Source organism: Cyprinodon tularosa, unplaced genomic scaffold (genome assembly GCF_016077235.1).
Source record: "Cyprinodon tularosa strain WSP-4 unplaced genomic scaffold, ASM1607723v1 ctg120, whole genome shotgun sequence".
Lineage (NCBI taxonomy): Eukaryota > Metazoa > Chordata > Actinopteri > Cyprinodontiformes > Cyprinodontidae > Cyprinodon > Cyprinodon tularosa.
In genome coordinates, this window is record NW_024038004.1 from 2,122,701 (window position 1) to 2,146,963 (window position 24,263).

General features: G+C 40.8%; 1 protein-coding gene across 4 annotated transcripts in view; it reads right to left on the reverse strand.

Moving 5' to 3' along the window:
* Window positions 1–24,263, reverse strand: part of myo10l1 (myosin X, like 1) — a 72,633-nt gene that overhangs the window by 19,284 nt on the left and 29,086 nt on the right. For all 4 annotated transcript variants that reach the window (XM_038273285.1, XM_038273278.1, XM_038273275.1 and 1 more), the window contains exons 3-20: window positions 18,991–19,149; window positions 18,401–18,588; window positions 13,981–14,115; window positions 10,679–10,803; window positions 10,580–10,593; window positions 10,358–10,442; window positions 4,800–4,906; window positions 4,464–4,593; window positions 4,254–4,372; window positions 4,009–4,155; window positions 2,775–2,875; window positions 2,630–2,696; window positions 2,411–2,503; window positions 2,248–2,316; window positions 2,076–2,158; window positions 830–932; window positions 294–374; window positions 60–184 (exon numbers count right to left, since the gene is read on the reverse strand). In XM_038273285.1, coding sequence (XP_038129213.1) covers window positions 60–184; window positions 294–374; window positions 830–932; window positions 2,076–2,158; window positions 2,248–2,316; window positions 2,411–2,503; window positions 2,630–2,696; window positions 2,775–2,875; window positions 4,009–4,155; window positions 4,254–4,372; window positions 4,464–4,593; window positions 4,800–4,906; window positions 10,358–10,442; window positions 10,580–10,593; window positions 10,679–10,803; window positions 13,981–14,115; window positions 18,401–18,588; window positions 18,991–19,149 — 1,931 coding nt within the window. The remainder of the gene's footprint in view (window positions 1–59; window positions 185–293; window positions 375–829; window positions 933–2,075; window positions 2,159–2,247; window positions 2,317–2,410; window positions 2,504–2,629; window positions 2,697–2,774; window positions 2,876–4,008; window positions 4,156–4,253; window positions 4,373–4,463; window positions 4,594–4,799; window positions 4,907–10,357; window positions 10,443–10,579; window positions 10,594–10,678; window positions 10,804–13,980; window positions 14,116–18,400; window positions 18,589–18,990; window positions 19,150–24,263) is intronic.

The following is a 24,263-nucleotide window of genomic DNA, read 5'->3' on the forward strand; positions in this document are numbered from 1 at the left end:
AGCAAAATGTTAGAGCCACACAAATAGACCACTTTGCAGCAGACAATAGGGAGACATGCCGTGAGAAAAAATCTTTAAACGTTCTGCGAACGGGGAATCCTGCACGACGGATCTTCACCGTCTCCAGCATCCCTGAATATCGCAGCTGGTTCAGAACGATTTCAGGGTCAAACACGTTTGGGGTCTACAGGGACAAAGGAAACAGGTTTAACATTTAGAGTCTTACAGAGGGAGAATAGAGCGCGGCATTTATGTCAGTTAGATGCATATATGCATGACATGAAGAAAGTGACCTTTTCCATGTTGGGTTTAATGCAGCGAATGAAGAACGGATTGGATACACTGAGAGTGGCCATGAGAGCATGGAGGGAGTCCTGAGGAGACAAAGACATTGGTATTGATTTGTTTTTTTATTATGTGAAATATCCTCATGGTAACACATTATCTTAACCTATTACTGTCACTTTAAAAAGTAAACCATCAAAATAACTAACGTGGCCTAATTTTTCTGGACATAAGAACCTTTACCCTCTAAATCATGTCACAGACTCTGCATCACACTAATACTGCATATTCACACCATTTATACTATGCTCTGAACTTCCATATTAATGCACCGTGTCTCTTCTCCCAAACTGTTTACATTATATCACTGCTGCACTTTATTAAAAGGAAATGTTCTGAAAGCTGTACAAAACAAAATTTTGTTTTGTATACACTCTGTGTATACAAAATGGTGAGTTTCCAAAGTCTTATATTCATTTATTGTTTTAATCTGGCTAGAGGATATGGTTCTTTTGTCATCTGTTTAAAAAAGTGGATGACTCACCCTGAACTGAGAGCTCACTGTGGGTTTACGTCTGGCTGTCCCCATCTTCTCCTCATTGTTTCTGCTGCCGACCTTCTCAAACAAGTCGTAGATGAAGTCCAGCCTGAGAGAAAAGAGGAACCAGAAAAAAGAAGAAAACATCTAGGATGGCGGGAATGTTATGAGTGGCGTCAGCATGGCTTTTTAGAATAAATTATCCTTTTCTAGACACATTTATAGCTTTTAAAAATATAGGCAAATGTTCTGAAATACTGCAATTTTAATTTTTACAAGATATTTGTTTTAACAGGAAGAGTAAAATATAAACAGAAACTATATGAGGGAGTAAAATCTTTAAAAGAAATATGTAAAAACTTACAGTCATATTCAATGAATCAGAATATAATATATATATACAGCTTCCAATTGGGGTTGTTTTAATATTTAAAAAAAGAAAAAACCTTTTGAGTGCATATTAAGCATATGTAACAATAATCCTATATTTATGTATTTGAATGATTTTTAAGGAACTGAATAAGTTAATAACAAGGTAATAACTAAGTCTGTCATATTTCCATAAGCTCTAAACAGAAAACATCACAATCAACACAAATTAAGCCTTGAAAAATGTCTGTTTGTTTTATGATGAGTTGAGTTACTAAAATGTAAAAAACAAACAAAAAAAATCTCAATATTATTCATGGTTATTGGATGAGTCTGTATATTTAAAGAGGGATGAGCTTGATTTGATCAAAGCACTCCTTTCATGTTCACAGTTAAACTGAGACAACCTTTGCACATCATTGTCTATCTGTAATATGAGGAAATATCATTAGATTAGCCTTTGAGTTAGCCCGCAATAACAAATCCTGATGTTCCAGATGTTATATCCATGACTTTGACCAAGTAAAACAGATAACAGTGCCACTGCATTTTAGGTATTTATCTTGGAAGTTCCTGCCTATTTCTGTGATTGGCTTGCCAAACTGTAGATATGTTTATAATATGGTGCGTATCATTTTCCTCTCAGCAAAACCATTGCGTTCTTCCCATGGTGCATTGTCATGGTTTTTCCAAAATCATTAATATATGTGAGCATCCTGACTTTATGAATGTTTTTTATTAGTTTTTCAGTGAGAAATTAGGAATATTTTATGTATAATTTATGACATCCATTGTGTTAAATAGGGAAATGAATCTTTTCTACGAAACTGCAGCAATCGTTGCAAAGACAGATATGTTTGGTTTGTGCATTTAAATCCACTACCTGCTGTCCTTGAGCATGTTCAGGATGTCGTCCCTAAACGTGTCTCTGTTCTTCTCCAAGATCCCTCTCACATCATAAAGCACCTAATCAAAACACAAACACCTCTGAAGGTTAAAAAAAAAATGTGTTAAATAAAAATGTTGCTGACTCTAAGAGCTGGTTCATAGATCACCTCTCCAGCATAATGTTTGATCCCAAACTGATGATCTGCAACTCTGGGCTTCACATAGTAAGGGTTTGTCTGCAGGACACAGAGAAGGATCATTTTAAACATGAATGAATGAAAGCATTCAAAGATGTGAAGATGCATCAATGGGCTGCATGAAATGACTTACTGAGTGTCTGCTGTGCAACTTCTCCAGCAGAGTGAAATCCGTTCCTTTGGGGAACCTGCTCTCTTCATTCACCAGCGCCAGCAGGCCAAGTTTCTGACAACGAGAAAAATAGATATGAGAAAACATCTCTGTAAAAGAATCAACCTAAGCCTATAAGCGATGTGCTCCCAGAAATCCTTTACAGCAGCAACTGTTTGTATTAACAGCAACATCTTATACCTTCTCTATGAGGTCGAGGCACTCTGCATTGTCCATCCAGTCAATGGCATCCCACTGCACACCTTCCCTAAATGAACACATCCGAACCGCCACATATTAGAGGAACAGGGGAGTTTTAATGAAGCAGCAGGTTCTTCAGCATCACCTGTTGTAGTCCAGCTGCTCCAGGGAGAAGATGTGCTTGTTAAAGTACGCCTGAAGCTTCTCGTTGGCGTAGTTGATGTTAAACTGCTCAAAACGATTCACCTGCAAATCAACATGAGCTCTAAAATCAATTTATGCTTAAAGAAAAAACAAATATATATAAAATGCACAACATTATGTCCGTATAAACCCAAGCGTAAATACTTTCTTTTCAGATTTTATGCTTATCAAATAGTGCGTATTTGGAAATATTATGTGGCTGTGTATTATTTTAGCATGCATGTTTAGCAGTGCAATTTCAACGGGAAACCTTTAAGATGATTTCTTTATTATGGTTGCAAATCTAGAGACAAACATATGTAAAGTTCTTCTTTCCAAAATAGGTCAAGATCAGTCAGATTAAATAAAAACTCTTGTAAAAGAATTAAGTTTTTAGATCTTGATGATTTTTCGTCTAAAGTTGGACTAAAAGAACAGTGTCCACAAAAGAAACCTTTTGCACTGTGGGCCAAATTCAGAAAGATGAAAATACTATGGGCTCTTTTTTTTCAGTAAGTCGTCTCTTTTTACTCACAATAACAAAAATTGAAAAAAAAATCTTAATGAACTTATGAAAAAAAGAATGATTTATTGTAAATCTGTAAAATGGTCTTGGATGTTTGCCTTAGCAACAGAAATGTTGATAGTTTCCTAATTTATTTATTTTTTCTTAAAATACAGTATCTTAGTCTGTTGTTGATAGGGTCTCTTTCTGTTTTTCTGGTGTGAGTGAGCTTCCTGTCACAGAGAGGATCTTTGCTGTAGGCTCGGCAGACCCCTGCTGCAGCACACTTCTGCAAGACTCCACATTGTAGATTAGAAATCAGAGTTGCCATTTTAAATGCAGCAAATAACTTAAAGTAAGTCCAAAATTTAGGCCTAAGTGTATGAGTAATTTATAAAGAAGATAACAAAAATATCTATACACCTATTATTTATTCTCTATGTCCTGTAGTTTTAGTGAGCCAGGTCCTCTAATGTCAAGCTTTAGTAGTAAAGCTCACAATGCAGCAAATGGACTTGTTATTTTCTTGTTAAATAATCCCAAAGCTACTAAATAATATAGGTTTTGACTCAATTCTGAGGCTAAACAGTGTTTTGCAGCTCTGTTGCAAAATATGAACAAATGGAGAATGATAAGAGAATGGTCTACACAGTAAAATAAGCAACAACAAACCAAAAACTTGAGTTCAGACCTCAAAATTTTCAAAGCCAAAGATATCAAGGATTCCAATGGATTTGAAATTTTCTTTTCCTTTGATTTTCTGGTTGATCTTGAGGATGATCCAGGAGAAGCACTGGGAATATAATGCCATTGCAACAGAGTCCCTGGAATCAATCGCCTGTAGCAAGGAAGAAAAGGGTAAGGAAAGGTGTGTGAATGTCTGGAGGAGATCAATCAAAAAGGGGGGAGAGAAAATGTAAATAAATATTTGCTGACCTGTTCAATAGTGAGAGGGGAGCAGATTTCTTCTCCTCTGAGAATTATGGATCGCTGAGTCAGGACTTCAGACAGCTGGAAGGCGTCCAGACCCAACAGCTCACTGACATTACTGACCACTGGAAGCAAAAGACAAAATCGGTTTTACAGCTACTTAAACGCTACCATATTATTTCCAAATAATTTTGAATAAACAATAAATAGCCCAACCTTGCTTGGTGGTGATCTGAGCTCCTCCTGCAAGCATGAACTCCATGTTCCCAAGCTGCAAAACGCCTGACAGCAGTTTAAACATATCTCTGATCTCCTCCTCTGTGAACCCCAAAACTTTCAGCGCCTCCTGCATAAAGGACAAAGAAACAGACAATCAAATGTTTTCATAAAATAAGTCATCAATCCATAATATTCTGATATTTTTGAAAACTGATTTGTATAAACTAGAGATTAATGTTAGCACGCTCTTGGACTTTCACAATAATTTTTACCTCCTCTTGCTTGTGGACAATTATTGAACAGCATTAGAACCGAACAGAAAAAAAGACTGACCATAACACTGTTGTAAAGTTCTTTATCATTTAGGCTCTTATCCTTCAGACACCCTGATTGGCTGAGGTAGTGGAATGATTCAGCAGGCTCCTCCAGGAAGTAGAGGCCTGTTGGAAGAGAAACTTTCAGGGCTGTAGATCAGATTTTCAGAATCATACACAAAATTAGATTCTCATCTCAGTTTATACCAACTGGCCATAACTATAACATACAGTACGCAGCATGAAGGAACATACAAATCTGGTTCACTGATTAAATATCTTAATTTTTACTGTTAGAAACCATCTCATTTGCCTAATTTTTTCAGATTTTTCTCTATAAATCTGACATGACAAAATCAACCCTTATACACAAAGAAATGTTTCAGAAGTTGCAAAAAAATCTCTACACATAAAACCTGATAACAATTTGTAAAACAACCTAAATCCTTATTGCATCTTAATCTGATTTTGAACTTTGAAAGGTCTGGACCTTGAGTGGTCCACTGAAACATGTAAAGATTCATCTTGGACCATGTTTACTCTGTTTGTGTCCGGATGTTTAGATGTGAACCGGCTGTGGAGGGTGGTTAAGGGCCCCTGTATCAGCTCTTTAAGATTCTAGATTTGTATCTTATCTGGGGGGGTCTCTATTTTTTTTTCTTTCCTCCAAGCTCAGGTCCTCTAGCAGGCCTGGGAGCTTGCGAGGTCTGCGCAGTATCTTTGCAGTATCTTTTCTAATGTATTTCCAGGGATCTGCTGTTACCCCTCCTTTGGGGGTCACCGCCCCAAATGCCCCAATAACCACAGGCACTACTGCTGCCTTGACTTTCCAGGTTTTCTCTAGCTCTTCTCGTAGCTCCTGGTATTTCTCTAGTTTCTCATGTTCTTTTCTTCAGATTTTGCAGTCACTTGGTATTGCTAGGTTACCCACAATGGCTTTCCTCTACTTTTTGTCCACCACAACAATGTCTGTTTGGTATGCCATTACCTTTCGGTCCGTCTGTATCTGGAAGCCCGACAGGATCTTGGCTCGGTCATTCTCTACCATCCTTTGAAGGTGTTTTCCACTTTGACCTTGGAGTTTCCTGACCATACTTTGCACAGATGTTCCTGTACACTATTCCAGTTACTTGGTTATGGCGCTCCATGTAAGCTTTCCCTGCATGCATCTTACACCCTGCAGTTATGTGCTGGATTGTCTCAGGGGCCTCTTTGCACAGTCTACACCTTGTCAGGTGTGGTAGATCAGGGCCTATATTGCTCTGGTGCTCAGAGCCTGCTCCTGTGCAGCCATGATGAGTGCCTCTATGCTGTCCTTCAGTCCGGCTTTGTCCAGCTATTGGTAGGATTTCCTGATATCCGCCACTTCTGTTATGTTTCGATGGTAAATCCCTTGTAGGGGCTTATCCTCCCATGATTGAACCTCCAGCACCTCATCTTCTAGTCCCCACTACCTGAGACATTCACTGAACCTGTTGTCTGTTGGAGCCTTGTCCTTGATGTACTTATGGATCTTGGATGTTTCATCCTGGATAGTGGCTCTCACGCTCACTAGTCCTTTGCCTCCTTCTTTACAGCTAGCATACAGTCTCAGGGTGCTGGATTTGGGTTGGCACCCTCCCTGGATTGTTAGGAGCTTTCGTGTCTTTACACCTGTGGTCTGTATCTCATCCTTTGGCCAGCTTATTATTCCTGCAGGGTATCTGATTGATGGTAGAGCATAGCTATTTATTGCCCAAGACTTATTCTTGCCATAGAGCAGGCTTCTTAGGACCTGTTTTACTCTTTGGAGATATTTGTCCGTAGCCGCTTTCCTTGTCACCTCTTCGACATTGCCATTTGCTTATGGGATTCCGAGGTACTTGCAGCTGTCAATGTCTGCTATTGTTCCTTCTGGGAGTGAGACCCCCTTTGCGTTGACTACCTTCCCTCTCTTAGTCACCATCCGGCCACACTTCTCTAGTTCGAAAGACATCCCGATGTCGGTGCTGTAGATCTGGGTAATATGGATCTGTGAGTTGATGTCCTGCTCAATCTTAGCGTACAGCTTGATGTCATCCATGTAGAAGAGGTGACTGAGGATGACCCTGTTCTTGAGTCGGTATTCATAGCCAGTCTTATTGACTATTTGGCTGAGGGAGTTCAGACCTATGCAGAACAGCAGTGGGGACAGCACAATTGCATATTGCACTAACAAACTAAGGTTTATCTTCTGCATCCTCTGACAGGTTTTCCCACCAAAATTAATCATTCACTCTAAGAATCTTCCATATCTCTGCCACCCCAAAGAACTAACCTACCATCATTATGTTTAACTGTCGTATATAGCTTAGGGTATTGTGTTCTGCTAGCTGTAAGAACAGCTTGCAGAACACAATACAGCTTTGAACAAAGCACGAAAAGTTACATTTGGTTTCATCAAAACAGAGCACTTTCTTCCACTAGCTTTCTGTGCCCCTTAAAACTGAAAACATAATTTCTTTTGCCTATTTTTCTGGCAGTGGCTTTTTAGCTGTTCTTCCCCACTAAGGATAGAAATAAGGAGCACAAAACTTAAGGTTTTCCTTTGAAGGCTCTGCTACTTGAGCCTTAATTGGTTTGGAGTTGCGCCACACTTTGTTGGATGATTGAAAAAAACATTACCTTAAAATGTAATTAATACTTGAGAACTTGTATAACATAGCCCTGCTTTTAACTTCTCCACGACTCTAATAATGTAGATAAGTTAAAAGCCTGGCTGCCCTTTCAGGTCTGTGTCATGATACGTGGTTGGTTTGCTAGCCCAAGGATGCAGAACTCCACAGACACAGAGGCAGGATTAAAGTCCAATGTATATTTGGATGAGCACAGGGTTCTGCCCTGGAAGGCAGGGGAGACAGAGTACAGGTTAAACTCAGGGATAGATTAACAAACTGAAACTCACTGGTTTGCTGGTTCAGGCAGGCAGAGTAGCACAGGTAACGGACATGGCAAGGCGTGGCAAAACGTGGTAAACATGGCAAGGAACAAAGACTAGGGAACCCATGGCTAGGCTTGGAAACGATCCGGCTACGAGTGAAGCTGTCACACAGCCTATATGGGGAGAGGTTAATGAGCAGAGCTGATGGGAAACAGCTGTGCGCTGAGAACCAGCTCCCAGGGAAGGATCCATATCGCCCTCTGGAGGGCAAACCCCTGGATCCAAACAGAAAACAGAAGCCCACAGAATGGGATCCACACCGCCCTCAGGAGGGCAAACCATGGATCCCAACAGTACCCCCCCCTCAAGGGCGGATACCAGACGCCCAAAAACAAAAAACCAGAAACCAAAACAACCCACCTAGGGCGAACAGAGGGGGAAAACAGGCACGGGGGGCCAGGCACAAAAAACAACAGGGACCAAAACTCAAAACAACCCACCTAGGGTGGGCGAGGACAGAGAAAGTCTCAGGTGACCGGCCGTGGGGCCGGGTAGCAAGGCTTAGTCTCTGGTGGCCGGCCGTGGGGCCGGCAGCAGGACAGAGTCTCAGGTGGCCGGCCGAGAGACCGGCAGCAGGACAGAGTCTCAGGTGGCCGGCCGAGTGACCGGCAGCAGGACAGAGTCTCAGGTGGCCGGCCGAGAGACCGGCAGCAGGACAGAGTCTCAGGTGGCCGGCCGAGAGACCGGCAGCAGGACAGAGTCTCAGGTGGCCGGCCGAGTGACCGGCAGCAGGACAGAGTCTCAGGTGACCGACTGTGTGACCGGCAGCAGGACAGAGTCTCAGGTGGCCGACCGTATGGCCGGCGTCTCAGAAGCTGCAGGGGCCATGGAGGAGGACGCCTTTTCTGCTGCAGCAGGAAGCGCGGAGGAGGACGCTGTCTCTGCTGCTGCGGGAAGCGTCGAGGAGGACGCCGACTCAGCTGCTGCGGGAAGCGTCGAGGAGGACGCCGACTCTGCTGCAGTAAACTCCGGGGAGGACGCCGTTTCTGCTGCTGCAGGAAACTCCGAGTAGGACGCCGTCTCAGCTTCAGCGACACAGCAACAGGCTCAGCAGCAAGCGACGACTGTGGCTCAGGGGAAGGCTCAGAGGAAAGCGTCGACACCTGCTCAGGAGGAGGCTCAGGGGAAGCCGTCGGCTGTAGCTCAGGAGGAGGCTCAGAGGAAGCCATCGACAGTAGCTCAGGGGGAGGCTCAGAGGAAGCCGCCGACTGCAGCTCCACCCCAGGAGCAGGGGAGACCACCGATCGCGGCTCCACAGGAACACAGGTGGCTGCAGATTGCGGCTCCGGATCAGGAACAGAAGAGGCTGCCCATTGCGGCTTCACTTCAGGAACAGGGGAGCCCGCTAGTTGCGGCTCCCGGACAGGAACAGAAGAGGCCGCCCATTGCGGCTTCACATCAGGAACAGGGGAGCCCGCTGGTTGCGGCTCCCGGTCAGGAACAGAGGAAGCCGCCCATTGCGGCTCCGGATCAGGAGCTGGGGAAACCACTGACTGTGGTTCCACAGGAGGAGGCTCGGAGTAAACCGCCGACTGCGGCTCCACCCCAGAAGCTGGGGAGACCATCGATTGTGGCTCCACAGGTAGACAGGTGGCGGCCGGTCGCGGTTCCGAATCAGGGACTGAGGAGGCCGCCCATTGCGGCTTCGAATCAGGAGCAGGGATCCCTAGACGCCACCAGATCTCCTGCACAAGACGATTCCACTCCTCATCTACTCGGCACAGCTCCATCTCCACCTCTCGTAGATAATTCCCAAAACTCCGGTGCATCCGCTTCCTTAAGTTCTGCTCAGGGGTCTCAGGAAGGCAGGAAGCGGGCTCAGGGGCTAGGGAGGCCGCTAACTCGTAGTAGTGTCGTAGCAGCGCCTCCCACTTGGGAGGCAGTGGACGGCGCTGAGCGGGCCTCACCAGGTGAGCGTGGGAGTCTGCTGGGCTAGTCTGTTGGCCGGATCGTTCTGTCATGATACGTGGTTGGTTTGCTAGCCCAAGGATGCAGAACTCCACAGACACAGAGGCAGGATTAAAGTCCAATGTATATTTGGATGAGCACAGGGTTCTGCCCTGGAAGGCAGGGGAGACAGAGTACAGGTTAAACTCAGGGATAGATTAACAAACTGAAACTCACTGGTTTGCTGGTTCAGGCAGGCAGAGTAGCACAGGTAACGGACATGGCAAGGCGTGGCAAAACGTGGTAAACATGGCAAGGAACAAAGACTAGGGAACCCATGGCTAGGCTTGGAAACGATCCGGCTACGAGTGAAGCTGTCACACAGCTTATATGGGGAGAGGTTAATGAGCAGAGCTGATGGGAAACAGCTGTGCGCTGAGAACCAGCTCCCAGGGAAGGATCCATATCGCCCTCTGGAGGGCAAACCCCTGGATCCAAACAGAAAACAGAAGCCCACAGAATGGGATCCACACCGCCCTCAGGAGGGCAAACCATGGATCCCAACAGTCTGCACCTTGATCATCATGATGCTGTTTGTTTAATAATGTTTTCAGTATTTTCGCTGTGAATAAATGAGTTGGATAAATAGGATCTCTTTTTTGATGTTCTATTTGTGAGTAAATGGACCTGAAAAGAAAGACACAAAATACTTGTTAAGATTCAAGATTTACTTTTATCTTCTTTACTGGCTCCTGCCAGCAGGGCATAGAAGATGTGGTAGTTTCTCTCTCCGGGGTTTTGTCGCACCACACGGTTCTACACATAAGAAAGAAAAGGATTCCAAAGCAGCTGTTACCTTTCTGAGGATTTTTAGGACTGAACTGCATTTTTAAAACTTATTAATTGTTCCGTGAAAAGTAAAACTTGACTGAAGACGTTTAAGGTAAGTTTACCTTTTCCAGTAAATCTGAAAAGTAGAGTCAAAGAAACAACCAGGACTTGTTATTGGTCAACATAAATGTTTTGTCTACACCGCATACAGTAAAGGATACAGTCGATGACACAGCCTCCTTGGATGTTGCCGCACTCTGAGAAGTGAAGCTGGATGAACTTCCCAAAACGGCTGGAGTTGTTGTTATAAACAGTCTTTGCATTTCCAAAGGCCTCCATGATGGGACTGAAAATGACCAAAGGATTTATAGTTTTGCGATCATGCAGTTTTGAAATGTATTGGCATAGGTGCTTTTTCTTAATCACTGCATTGTTCAATTAATTGCATCATAACTAAAGAAAACACTGAAACGTCTCCTCAGTGGTTCTAAGAAACTGAATATTAGATTTGTGGGCTTTGAGGCCCGAGTTACCCCCACCTCGGGGTTAATAGTAACTTGATGTAGATCTAAAAACAAAACCTTCTCCCTATTTGATCTTTTAATCCATTAACCATCTGACTCGCCTGAATTATTGATTTTTGCATTTTTTTAATAGTATTTCTTTTACTGAGCAAATAGAAAATGTTTCAGCTTTAAACCTGTCTGATTCCTTCCATCGATGAAGAAAGAAAACAGGCCATCTTTCATGACAAGGTTTTTCTATAAAATATTAAAATTTGTCATAAAAACCTGCAACCAAAAATGAAAAACTATGCTAAACCCTTAGTTAAAGAGCAAATAGGACAACTTCTTGGAGCAGTTCCTCATATTTATTTCACTATTCTGTAAGATTAGTATTAGGAAATATTGGTCCTCTGTTCATTGCAGTATAACATCAATTTATTGATGTTTGCAAAAATTTATTTCACTTTTATCCCTGGATTTTAAATACATAGATGCGTGAGCTTTGACTGTTTTTCTGTATTTTTTTATCTGTTGGATTGTAGATTTTATTTGCTCTGGGTGGGGAAATATGTCATGTTTCATGACTGTTGGACAAACAGACTTACATACAGGTGCTGGTCATAAAATTAGAATATCATGAAAAAGTAGATTGATTTCAGTAATTCCATTTAAAAAGTGAAACTTGTATATTATATTCATACATTACATACAAACTCATATATTTCAGATGTTTATTTTGTTTAATTTTGATGATTACAAATGACAACAAATGAAAATCTCAAATTCATCATATCAGAAAATTAGAATATTGTGAAAAGGTTCAAAATTGATGGCCCCTGGTGCCACACTCTAATCAGCTAATTAACTCAAACCACCTGCAAAAGCCTTTAAATGGTCTTTCAGTCTAGTTCTATAGGCTACACAATCATGGGGAAGACTGCTGACTTGACAGTTGTCCAAAAGACGACCATCGACACCTTGCACAAGGAGGGCAAGACACAAAAGGTCATCGCTAAAGAGGCTGGCTGTTCACAGAGCTCAGTGTCCAAGCACATTAATAGAGAGGCGAAGGGAAGGAAAAGATGTGGTCGAAAAAAGTGTACAAGCAAGAGAGATAACCGCACCCTGGAGAGGATTGTGAAACAAAACCCATTCAAAAATGTGGGGGAGATTCACAAAGAGTGGACTGCAGCTGGAGTGAGTGCTTCAAGAACCACCACACACAGACGTATGAAAGACATGGGTTTCTGCTGTCGCATTCCTTGTGTCAAGCCACTCTTGAACCACAGACAGCGTCAGAAGCGTCTTGCCTGGGCTAAAGAGAAACAGGACTGGACTGCTGGTGAGTGGTCCAAAGTCATGTTCTCTGATGAAAGTAAATTTTGCATTTCCTTTGGAAATCAAGGTCCCAGAGTCTGGAGGAAAAGAAGAGAGGCACTTCATCCACGTTGCTTGAAGTCCAGTGTAAAGTTTCCACAGTCAGTGATGGTTTGGGGTGCCATGTCATCTGCTGGTGTTGGTCCATTGTGTTTTCTGAGGTCCAGGGTCAACGCAGCCACATACCAGGAAGTTTTAGAGCACTTCATGCTTCCTGCAGCTGACCAACTTTTTGGAGATGCAGATTTCATTTTCCAACAGGACTTGGCACCTGCACACAGTGCCAAAGCTACCAGTACCTGGTTGAAGGACCATGGTATCCCTGTTCTTAATTGGCCAGCAAACTCTCCTGACCTTAACCCCATAGAAAATCTATGGGGTATTGTGAAGAAGAAGATGCAATACACCAGACCCAACAATTCAGAAGAGCTAAAAGCCACTATTAGAGCAACCTGGGCTATCATAACACCTGAGCAGTGCCACAGACTGATCGACTCCATGCCACGCCGCATTGCTGCAGTAATACAGGCCAAAGGAGGCCCAACTAAATACTGAGTGCTGTACATGCTCATACTTTTCATGTTCATACTTTTCAGTTGGCCAACATTTCTATAAATCCTTTGTTTTTATTGGTCTTCAGTAATATTCTAATTTTCTGATATGACGAATTTGAGATTTTCATTTGTTGTCATTTGTAATCATCAAAATTAAACAAAATAAACATCTGAAATATATGAGTTTGTATGTAATGTATGAATATAATATACAAGTTTCACTTTTTAAATGGAATTACTGAAATCAATCTACTTTTTCATGATATTCTAATTTTATGACCAGCACCTGTATGTCTCCAGAACATTTTGGTAGCTAGACATTTTTACTAACTCACATATTTTTATGTGGACAGAAATCATGATGAGAATAAAATGTAGTTACATAAAAAAGAAACAAAAAATATATATAATAACTAATTGTGACCATATTCTGACTAAGATAATTGCATGACATATTTTGAGACCAATCAAGCTTTAATTCCATTTACTTGTGCCCATGTATCATGATTCAAAGCCATGATGATCTTGTTTGCACCAAATTAAGCCCAAACCATCAACTTTCCAACTCTGTGTTAAAGATACTTTAAGAAACCACTCGGGTCAGGGTGTGGCCATTTTTACAATCCAAACCACAAATAAGAAAATTTAGCTAATATCAGCTGAATCTTTTAATATTAAATTTTTTTTTCAAAACAGAAGGAAATTCATAGTTTTAATTCATATTCTAATTTCAAGTTGTCTTTTTACATAATTATCCCGTGGCTGCTGTTTTTTAGAGATGTTTAATTAATTTTCTTTGCTCACTTGATATTTAAAACCTTTGACAATAAAGTTCTCTCAAATACACAAAGAGTCACACAAGAAGTTTTGGAGGAAACCTAAACTTAATGTCTGTGGACTTAATACCTAATCTAATGCCTTTGGTCTCTCCCTTCCTTTGAGTGCTAGCCCTAATCCTAACAGGTCCAGCACAGATTGTATAAATGGGTGTTTCCTACTTCACGTAATAGTGAATAAACAAGTGTGAGATATAGTGCACATTATCAACAGATTAAACTGTAAAGGTTAGAGTTTCATCCTTCATACCTGCTCTGAACAATGGCTTGCTCCACGTGTGTAGTTCTCTCTGACTGCGGAGTCCCAACGGAGTTCTGGCTCATCACTGACAGAAACTGCAGGAGCAGTTTAGTGCTCTCCGTCTTCCCCGCCCCTGATTCACCACTGGAGAACGAACACAAACACAACACAAAATCCAATTATAAAGCCAGTGACCTTCTCTGACATTCCAGTATCTCAGACTGGTCTGGTCATCTAATTGATAGCAAGGCTTGATTGCTTCAAAGATATTTCATTAGCTTCCAGTCCCTCTCCATAACCATCTAACAGATGCTGAGTCTAATTGAAAGCATGATTAGATACTAGATAATGCAGTTAGATCTGAACAATTATCCATAAATCTTCTTGATGCAGCTAAGGCAATATTTTTTTAATGAAAGATGCAACAACAAATCTTTGTCTTTAACATAAAATAACTAGAACCACCTCTTGCCTCACTAACACCTATAAGTCTTTGTAGCTAAAGCTCAGCCAGAATGAATGGAGGCCAACTGTGTAAAGCATTTTTCAAGCCTTGCCACAAAATGTCAAGTCTGGTTTGGATTGATGATTTACTTGGGAATATCTATCCCATATACTTTAGTTTAAACCATTTAATTTTGTCTTTGGTTGTACGATTAGGGTATATTATCCTGCTGGTAAATAAACATCGACCCAAGTTTAAATTGAATTAAAGGAATAGTACACCCAAAACATGATTAGCCTTCATTTTCTACTCACCCCCATGCTGAACAACACTCTGGAGTACTTTTTTGATATCTCAAATGCATCTGGAGATCTGGGAGGCTTCTTGCTGTCTGCTGACATTCAAATAATGGAGGTGCCCAGCGCCCGAGACAGAAAGGTCCATAAAAGTCCACAAAAAACGTGTCAATATTCCTCCATACTGCTCGTCCAATGTATTCCAAGTGTCCTGAGTGGGTAGCATCCAGAATTTACTCGAAACGAAGTCATTTAGAATGTTTTTAGAGCATAAACAGTAGTGTATAGGATTTCCTGAAAGCGCGTTCACGACGCTACGGAAACCGCGGCAGACCAAACCAGATGAAAGTGCGCATTCAGCTCGGCAAAGAACTCATGCTCTTCCTCAACACTGAAGTCCTCAGACATTTTTCTTTCATTGTTTCTTTCTTTGCACAGGTAAACAGCACATTTCTTCTTCTACGCTTGCATTATTGGCAGAGCAGACGCTGAATGCGCACTTTCATCTGGTTTGGTCTGCCGGCTTCCATAGCGTTGTGAACGCGCAGGTGCGCGCTTTCAGGAAATCCTATACACTACTGTAAAAAGTACTCCAGAGTGTTGTTCAGCATGGGGGTGAGTAGAAAATGAAGGCTAATCATGTTTTGGGTGTACTATTCCTTTAAGTTCATCCATCCATTAATTTTCCATCATGCATATCCCTGCTGGGGTCACAAGGGGTGCTGGTGCTTATCTCCAGCTGTCAATGGGCAAGAGGCGGGTACACCCTGGACAGGTCGCCAGTCTATCACAGGACTGAATTAAGTTCAATTTAATTTATTTATATATCACCAATTCACAATACGTCATCTCAAGAGCCTTGAGACAATTCAATCAGTTACATTTTTCTTGTTCTATGATTCCTGGTTGAAGACATCTCCCTACCTCTGCCACTTCAAGTCTAACAGTTTGCCTGTGAAAAACCTTGTCCACTGTCTGGGCTGAAACTACTAAATCCACCTCTGTCTACCTGTTCTCCAGCTCTGTGACTCCACCAACCTGGCCTCCCACTCCACAGTATCACCAGACTCATAGCAAACTATGTCTTCTCTATTTACAGGTGCTGGTCATAAAATTAGAATATCATGAAAAAGTAGATTGATTTCAGTAATTCCATTTAAAAAGTGAAACTTGTATATTATATTCATACATTACATACAAACTCATATATTTCAGATGTTTATTTTGTTTAATTTTGATGATTACAAATGACAACAAATGAAAATCTCAAATTCATCATATCAGAAAATTAGAATATTGTGAAAAGGTTCAAAATTGATGGCCCCTGGTGCCACACTCTAATCAGCTAATTAACTCAAACCACCTGCAAAAGCCTTTAAATGGTCTTTCAGTCTAGTTCTATAGGCTACACAATCATGGGGAAGACTGCTGACTTGACAGTTGTCCAAAAGACGACCATCGACACCTTGCACAAGGAGGGCAAGACACAAAAGGTCATCGCTAAAGAGGCTGGCTGTTCACAGAGCTCAGTGTCCAAGCACATTAATAGAGAGGCGAAGGGAAGGAAAAGATGTGGTCGAAAAAAGTGTACAAGCAAGAGAGATAACCGCACCCTGGAGAGGATTGTGAAACAAAACCCCTTCAAAAATGTGGGGGAGATTCACAAAGAGTGGACTGCAGCTGGAGTGAGTGCTTCAAGAACCACCACACACAGACGTATGAAAGACATGGGTTTCTGCTGTCGCATTCCTTGTGTCAAGCCACTCTTGAACCACAGACAGCGTCAGAAGCGTCTTGCCTGGGCTAAAGAGAAACAGGACTGGACTGCTGGTGAGTGGTCCAAAGTCATGTTCTCTGATGAAAGTAAATTTTGCATTTCCTTTGGAAATCAAGGTCCCAGAGTCTGGAGGAAAAGAAGAGAGGCACTTCATCCACGTTGCTTGAAGTCCAGTGTAAAGTTTCCACAGTCAGTGATGGTTTGGGGTGCCATGTCATCTGCTGGTGTTGGTCCATTGTGTTTTCTGAGGTCCAGGGTCAACGCAGCCACATACCAGGAAGTTTTAGAGCACTTCATGCTTCCTGCAGCTGACCAACTTTTTGGAGATGCAGATTTCATTTTCCAACAGGACTTGGCACCTGCACACAGTGCCAAAGCTACCAGTACCTGGTTGAAGGACCATGGTATCCCTGTTCTTAATTGGCCAGCAAACTCTCCTGACCTTAACCCCATAGAAAATCTATGGGGTATTGTGAAGAAGAAGATGCAATACACCAGACCCAACAATTCAGAAGAGCTAAAAGCCACTATTAGAGCAACCTGGGCTATCATAACACCTGAGCAGTGCCACAGACTGATCGACTCCATGCCACGCCGCATTGCTGCAGTAATACAGGCCAAAGGAGGCCCAACTAAATACTGAGTGCTGTACATGCTCATACTTTTCATGTTCATACTTTTCAGTTGGCCAACATTTCTATAAATCCTTTGTTTTTATTGGTCTTCAGTAATATTCTAATTTTCTGATATGATGAATTTGAGATTTTCATTTGTTGTCATTTGTAATCATCAAAATTAAACAAAATAAACATCTGAAATATATGAGTTTGTATGTAATGTATGAATATAATATACAAGTTTCACTTTTTAAATGGAATTACTGAAATCAATCTACTTTTTCATGATATTCTAATTTTATGACCAGCACCTGTATATCCTGCCTCACTAAGACCAGTTATAACAGCCCTCTCCTTTTCAGAAGCAGCTGAACCTCCAGAGACCCGAACCTGGTCCGTTTCCATTCTCTGTTTTCAACTAAATCTTTAATCTCAGTCGGCCAAATGCTTGTGTGATTCTGTATATGGATCCAGAAGTTACCCCAGAATATAATGATAAACCTCAATCTACCTCACTTTCAACTGTACAGTGCAGTCAGGGAAATAAGGTTTAAAGAAACTGCAAAAATGCAGATTTGGATCACCAGACAGATGGGATTGATCACTTCAGGTCCATCCTTTACATTGCACTGTGTAAAATAAGACTTAAATACTGAACTGAAAATCCTTCTAAGATCATTTCTACCCAATGTTCTTCACCTAACCTGTTGACCACAGAAAGCTTATAAATATGTAGATACTCATTGCAGAGAGGTGGTGATTGCACTATGCACCTGTTTAGTCTGTGACTTGTATGTGGCGTACCACATTTAGCTGAGCTGCTGTCATTGTCCAGTCCCCTCACTTTGTTATAACAGTATCAATATTGAGAGTTAAAGGAAAACCTTAATATAATTATTTCAAAGGGTGAAGGAATACCTTTGGAAACCTCATTTACCTTAAATTTTGATCCCACAGCTGTCTCCCTGACCTCATTTCTGCTTTCCTTAGTCTTCATGCTGTTTGTTTACTGAAATTCTATAATTATACAGGGGTAGACACACAATGGTATCTCCGGACTTAAGTGACCTCTAAAGGAAATAGATGGGCCTAAATGTTCGGGGGACAAACAGATATAAAACCTGAAATACATATTTTCCACCAACTTTACAGTGATGTAATACTTTTCGTTGATCTAACAGATAAAATGACACAAAAACAGGTTTGTAATTGTAGTCTGTCAAAAGTGAAGATGTTAAGGGGTATGAATACTTACAAATAAGACAACCAGAGAGAACTTGAACCATTAACTCACCTTATGAGGACACACTGACTGTCGTGGCGCTTCCAGATGCAGCGGTAACATTCATTGGCCACAGCAAAAATGTGTGGAGGGAGCTCCCCTAAATGGTGCTTGGAGTACAAGTCAACCCTCTCCAGGTCGTACAGACCTGCAATCTGTTTATATGGGTTGACAGCAGCCAGGATGCTTCCAATATTGGTCTATAAATATAAAAAAGAATGCTCTCAAACAGTTTCCTCAAATCATCCTTATTAATTATTTTAAACCCCCTCAAAAATCTATGGAAAAAGGATAGGCATGAAAGGTATCTAACCAAACACAAAACATTGTTAATAATGAAAGGTGGTTTATATCTTCCTTCAGATTCACACAATGTACAACCTTTTTTATAGTCCATCACTAAACAAAAATCAAAGTTTTGTGGTTTCTAAAAACAATTGACTGTTTTGAGAATAACAGCACCGTCAGGTGACATGGAACATTCTCTCAAAAGGATCTTTTTCATATTAATGTCTTTTTTTTGTTTAGGAGAGGATGTGTGTGAGAGATCGATGGAAATACATACAAATTGAAAAGCCACCTGTTTGTAGCAGTGGACTTACGTAAATATTATCCTTCTGGTAGCGCTGGTAAAGATTGTGCATGATTGCAGCCTCGTGCAGCTCAGCCAGAGCTGACATGTCCTCCACCCCGTCGATGCTGGACTGATGCATGGCGTACACCCGCTCCCGAGTGACCTCAGCCTGCTGTAGGTAAAGCACCTGCACACAGGAGCCGCACAAATTTTTATACATCATAACTTTTGAGCGACCAAAAGTCCATTAGTGGCATAATCACTTATTGAAACAGACTAATTACACATATCTTATTTTATTCCTGTTGTCAAACTTACAATGATGACATGATCTAAGGGAAGTCATTTTGTCTTTGGGATGACAATAGATGCAGGCAATGCAATAACTGTTATTTTAGACCTAAATGGTGACAATACAAAGCATTTTTGACTCAGACCCAAGCCTCCTCTATGCCATCCATCACCATGGCAACAGGATTGCGTAAGAAAAAGTGTGGGTGTGGATATCAGCGTGGATAATCGGGGATCCGGGAAGAGACGAAGTGTAGCGGATCTGATGTGGTCGGATGTGACAGGTGAAAACAGCTCGCTGCATATTCAGGTCAGGGATGCACATGATGTTACTATGAATCCCTACATCCAGCCCCTACACACACAAACCTACATTCATAGGTTACGTGTCAATCAGCAACCCTGTGTAGTACACAGCATCAATTATTATTTTCCCTGAGCCACCTTTAGCCTGAAAACGGTTAAAACAATTACCCCCAGTACCTGCAAACAATTATGTTGGCTTTTTATGACCTTTTCCGGTATAGTTTGCCAACCTTCTAAAGATTGATTGGTCGATTACAGATCAAAATCTACCTTGATCGGTCGGCCCTCTGTTTTTAAGGAAATGAGCTCTCTTCATTAGAGGTGAGTTGCGAATCAAGTTTAGGCTATGGTAAGCAAAAAACAGGTTGGTGTTAGGGTGAATATTAAAATTCAGCATATATTCAGTTGTTAAATAGAATGGCAGCCAGCACAGAGTCCTAATATGACTAGAAATACAAACTTGTTTGAATGTGCGTCTGGGGGAGGGGTTTATGTGTAATTGCTGGTAAAACAGATGTTGTGGAAGTCTGTTGAGACGGCAGAGGGGCTCGCCTCAGGCTCTCAGACTGTTGGTTGTACGTCTTTTTCTTTCTTATTTTACAGGGCAGAGCTGTGTTATGGGGGTGATTCTCTCAGAAAGAAAAAAACTGGCATTATCAGTTGCAAACTGTTATGATTAAGATGTTTTTCTATTCTATAAGGATGAAAAATTCTGAAGTCTCGATAATTATCTAAACATCAAAATGATATTTCCTATTGTTGGATAAATACAGAAGAGGGTCTTAGCTATAAAGGAGCAGAGATTCTTTATTCAGCTTTGTGGACCTGACCTTAATTTCTTCTTCCTTTGATGGAAAGAAATGTTATATTTGCTTATGTAAGTTGCAAATAGCACTAATCCACAATAACAGTGCTTAAACATGCCAGGAACAACCTGGGGAACTCTTTTCCTATTTTATTCTCAATCCTGAGCAAAGTTTGGTATAAATGGTGGCTCATCAGGGATCAGAACGTTTACCATCCTTAATCAGATTCTTTCTGTAATCAGGTTCAACAAACTTATTCTGCTTTGATTAAAGGAACAGTTTACATTTTGTTTTATCACTTTTTCAGAAAGTATTAATAAAAGCTCACTTAGTATAAAAGTAAGTATGTTGTAGAGTTGAGGATTCCAAACAAAATGATTTCTACACACTTGTGGGGCTTTGAAGCCAACTGAAGAGTCTCGCCTCATAAGGTGGATTGATTCAGTCATATGATGGATGTTTTAGTACAGTAACAGCTGGTCTCTGTAAAAGCATACATATTTCTGTAATATAACATTCTACCCCATTAATATCCACATGATCAATTTGAATTTGTTTTATATTGTTCAAGTCAGCTGAAAGTGGTTATTAAGATTTGTAAGCATTCCTATTAGCTCACTTTGATATCTTCCTAATCCAAACATGGGACCTACAGTAATACTGAAGAAAACTTTCTGAAAAAAATGTATTTTACACTTTTCTGCTCAAGATTTTCTCGAACTGAATCTAATCTGGCAGTAATAACTAACATAAATTAAATTGAGGGAAAATAAAAATAAAACACAGAAAAATAATCCCCAAAAAATTTATTTGCACACTGTTATGTTGTTCTTTAAAATCCCCCAATACATTGAAGAATACATTGTCTCGAAAGCATAAAAAAACATTTACAACACAAACAAAATGCTCATCTGCCACCATCTATTGATGAACCAGAAATACATGAGAACAGAATATTGAACAGTTATTCTCCCGAAGGCTAAAAGCAAAATAAATATACCCCAAATAAAAGTATTTGACCTAAAAAGTGACTTCCCAAAAAACCCATTAGGCATTGAAATCCCATGGGCCAGTCTGTATCTCTATGGTTTTGTGTGGAAGTGTATTAATCAGTGTCCAATCTGCATGACATTCATGGTTGTATGAGAGACAATATGCACTGACATGCCTTCCTGTCATGGGTTTTGGCAGCACATACAGCAATGTCACTGCTGGATCTTGTTGTTTTAATGCGTGTCTAACTAAGTCGTTATTGAAGATGGATTTTCCATGCTTTCATTTTTTTTATTTTTATGTTTGCATATCATGCCCCCTTGACCCCTTTCTTCTGCTGTTCTCAAATCCTACCCAATAATAGAGATCCCAGTTCCACATTAACAGTCTTATTCCTACATTTCCAAATTATAAACAATATAAATTTCCTGTAATTTTCTTTAATCGTCTTCTGTTCCTTTACTCCCAGACTTTCGGATCTATGTCAGTGTGTGTGTAACATACCGTCTATAAGCCTAATGGCTCAGTCTGGGACCCCAGGCTGTTATTGACCAATCTCTAAAACCGTTTGAATTAGAGAATCAAGTGGTCCTTGGAATCCAGAGTAATTTATAGAGCAGATAGCGAGGCAAAGGTGTCACACACAATGAATCAACACATTTAAAGTGGTAAATACGCAGCAAGTTCCATTTTTATTTGGCAAAATGCATTTAAAATGTTTTAGATTTGCTTGTGCTTAGTCTTATTTACCAATCGATAATCTTTTTATTGTTTTAGGGTTTCTTTTAAACATGCACGCATACTAAAGTTGAACAAAATGGTCATATTAAAGGAAGTATGTTCCTGAACCAAAAATAAAAGACTGCAAATTTGCAAAAATTAATGAAATCCCTATTATCAATGTTAAACTTATCTCACATTTTATCAGACGTAGCAAAAGTTCCTTCATTAAATAAATCTTAAAAACAGCGTATCCCTTTAAGATTCCATTCGTTATATATAATCCATAAGTGTGATGGGGTAAACTTATTTTAGTGTAGTATTAAAATATTTCAAATGCTTTCTAATTTTACACCATATCTTGGCAGAATGAGAAACAATTGAGTTTTTAAAGTTAGCGGTCTGAGTTTTCATAGAAAAACTAATTATTGCTTGTATTGAGGTTAGATAATGGTACCAATTTAGTTTTGATCTGTGGGTCTTCCTATTTTTATGCTGGGGTTATTGATTTAATAATTATTAAATCTATTTAACAATTATTTTAATTATTGCTATAATCATACGTTAATTCTTTTGTGTGTAGAATCTTGGTTCCTCTTTTTTGGAATTTCTGTTTTATCACTCGTCTTCGCCAGATCGGTCCCTGAAAAGGCATCCTATGCTGCTTCCGGGAGCTTACTTTTCCTGCTTTGGATTTAAACATAAATCTAGTCTTTTTGAGTTTTATGTTTTAGTTACGGATTGTGCTTCCACTACAGATCGGGTAATGAGATATTGCTCTCCATTATTTACTTCCCTGATTTCCTTTGCACTGACGACATCATCGAAGCTCAGCCAGCTTGATGCCGTCAACAGACACGCAGTAGAGGGGGACAGGGGCCACACAGCTTGCCAGTAGGGGGTTAGACTCGGCTTTTCGGGTCAAATGGGGAAAGAGCCAAAAGCCAATTGTTAGCAGATCAACCCAGTTCTGAAAAACGTGGGTTTTGAGTAGGAAAGCAGCTTAAGTGTTAAAACAATTAAACAGGGTTTATTGCTAAACAGAAGGGAAAGGAGTTGCAGCTATCAGGCATATCCATACATGCAAGCTTGGTAAGTGCTCAGTTTCCACAAAGTATCATCCCCGTCAGTCCCGTTTCAATGGATTCTGGAGAAGAGAGCATTCAAGACCAGTGAAAAAAAAAAAAGAAGAGGATGCTTTGAGTGTCACCTGGTAACACTTTGGTTCTAAGAAAGGCGACTTTGGGCTGTCTTACATATCCACAGAGATTGGTTCTGTTGGTTTTCTCTAAGTTTTCAGTTTCATGTTTATCCATGTTTTTCTTTGTTTTCTAGCTTGTTAGTGTGTTCTGGATTTATTTAAGTTTCTTAGGTTTTTCTTTGCTTGTCCTCTGTTGCCACCTTGTGTTTTCTTTTCCCTTTGCTTCCTCGTCAGCTCTACTCACACCTGCTCCTTAACACCTCGTTAGTCCTTCCTTTGTTCAGTCCGCGATAAATACGCTCCCTGTGCAGTCCCTCAGTGCTGGTTCCTCATCTTAGCTCGTCTTACATTGGCTCCTCTATTGTTTTCACCTGATGTCTCCATGGTTCTGGTTTGTGTTTAATTTTTAAGTTGGATTTTTGGATTCCTGTTTTAGCCACCTGTGATCATTCCATAAAATCTGCAAGTTCTCACCTCAGCCTCCCTGCCTCTGCATTTGGGTCCTCACAAACACCTCCAACCAAATCTTGACAATAATAGTATGGTCCAGAGATATAACAGTGTGTTTTCTAGAGATATAATAGTGTGTTTTTTTGCTAGTTTTTGGCTTAATTAAGCAAATGAGATGTTTGACATTCTCTATATTCCATTAATGCTACAGTGTGTAATTTTCAGCGACATCTAGCGGTCAGACTGCAGACTGCACCAACATGAACGTCTCCCCCCCACCGCTTCTCCCCCCCAACAGTACGGCGAGCGTTACGGGACAAAATGTCTTCCACGACGTCCGCATCACCTACCTTCTCAAGTGATGAGGTTTGTTTACATAGATAATTTTACAGATAGTATTTCATTAGTCTGTGTAGGGTATAGATTTCATGTAAACTTAAGATAATAAATATACCCGTTATTTTTTCTACGTCGTTGTGACGTTTTGGTGAGCTGCTTTGCATGGTGATATAAACAGACGAAGTAATTGTAGTC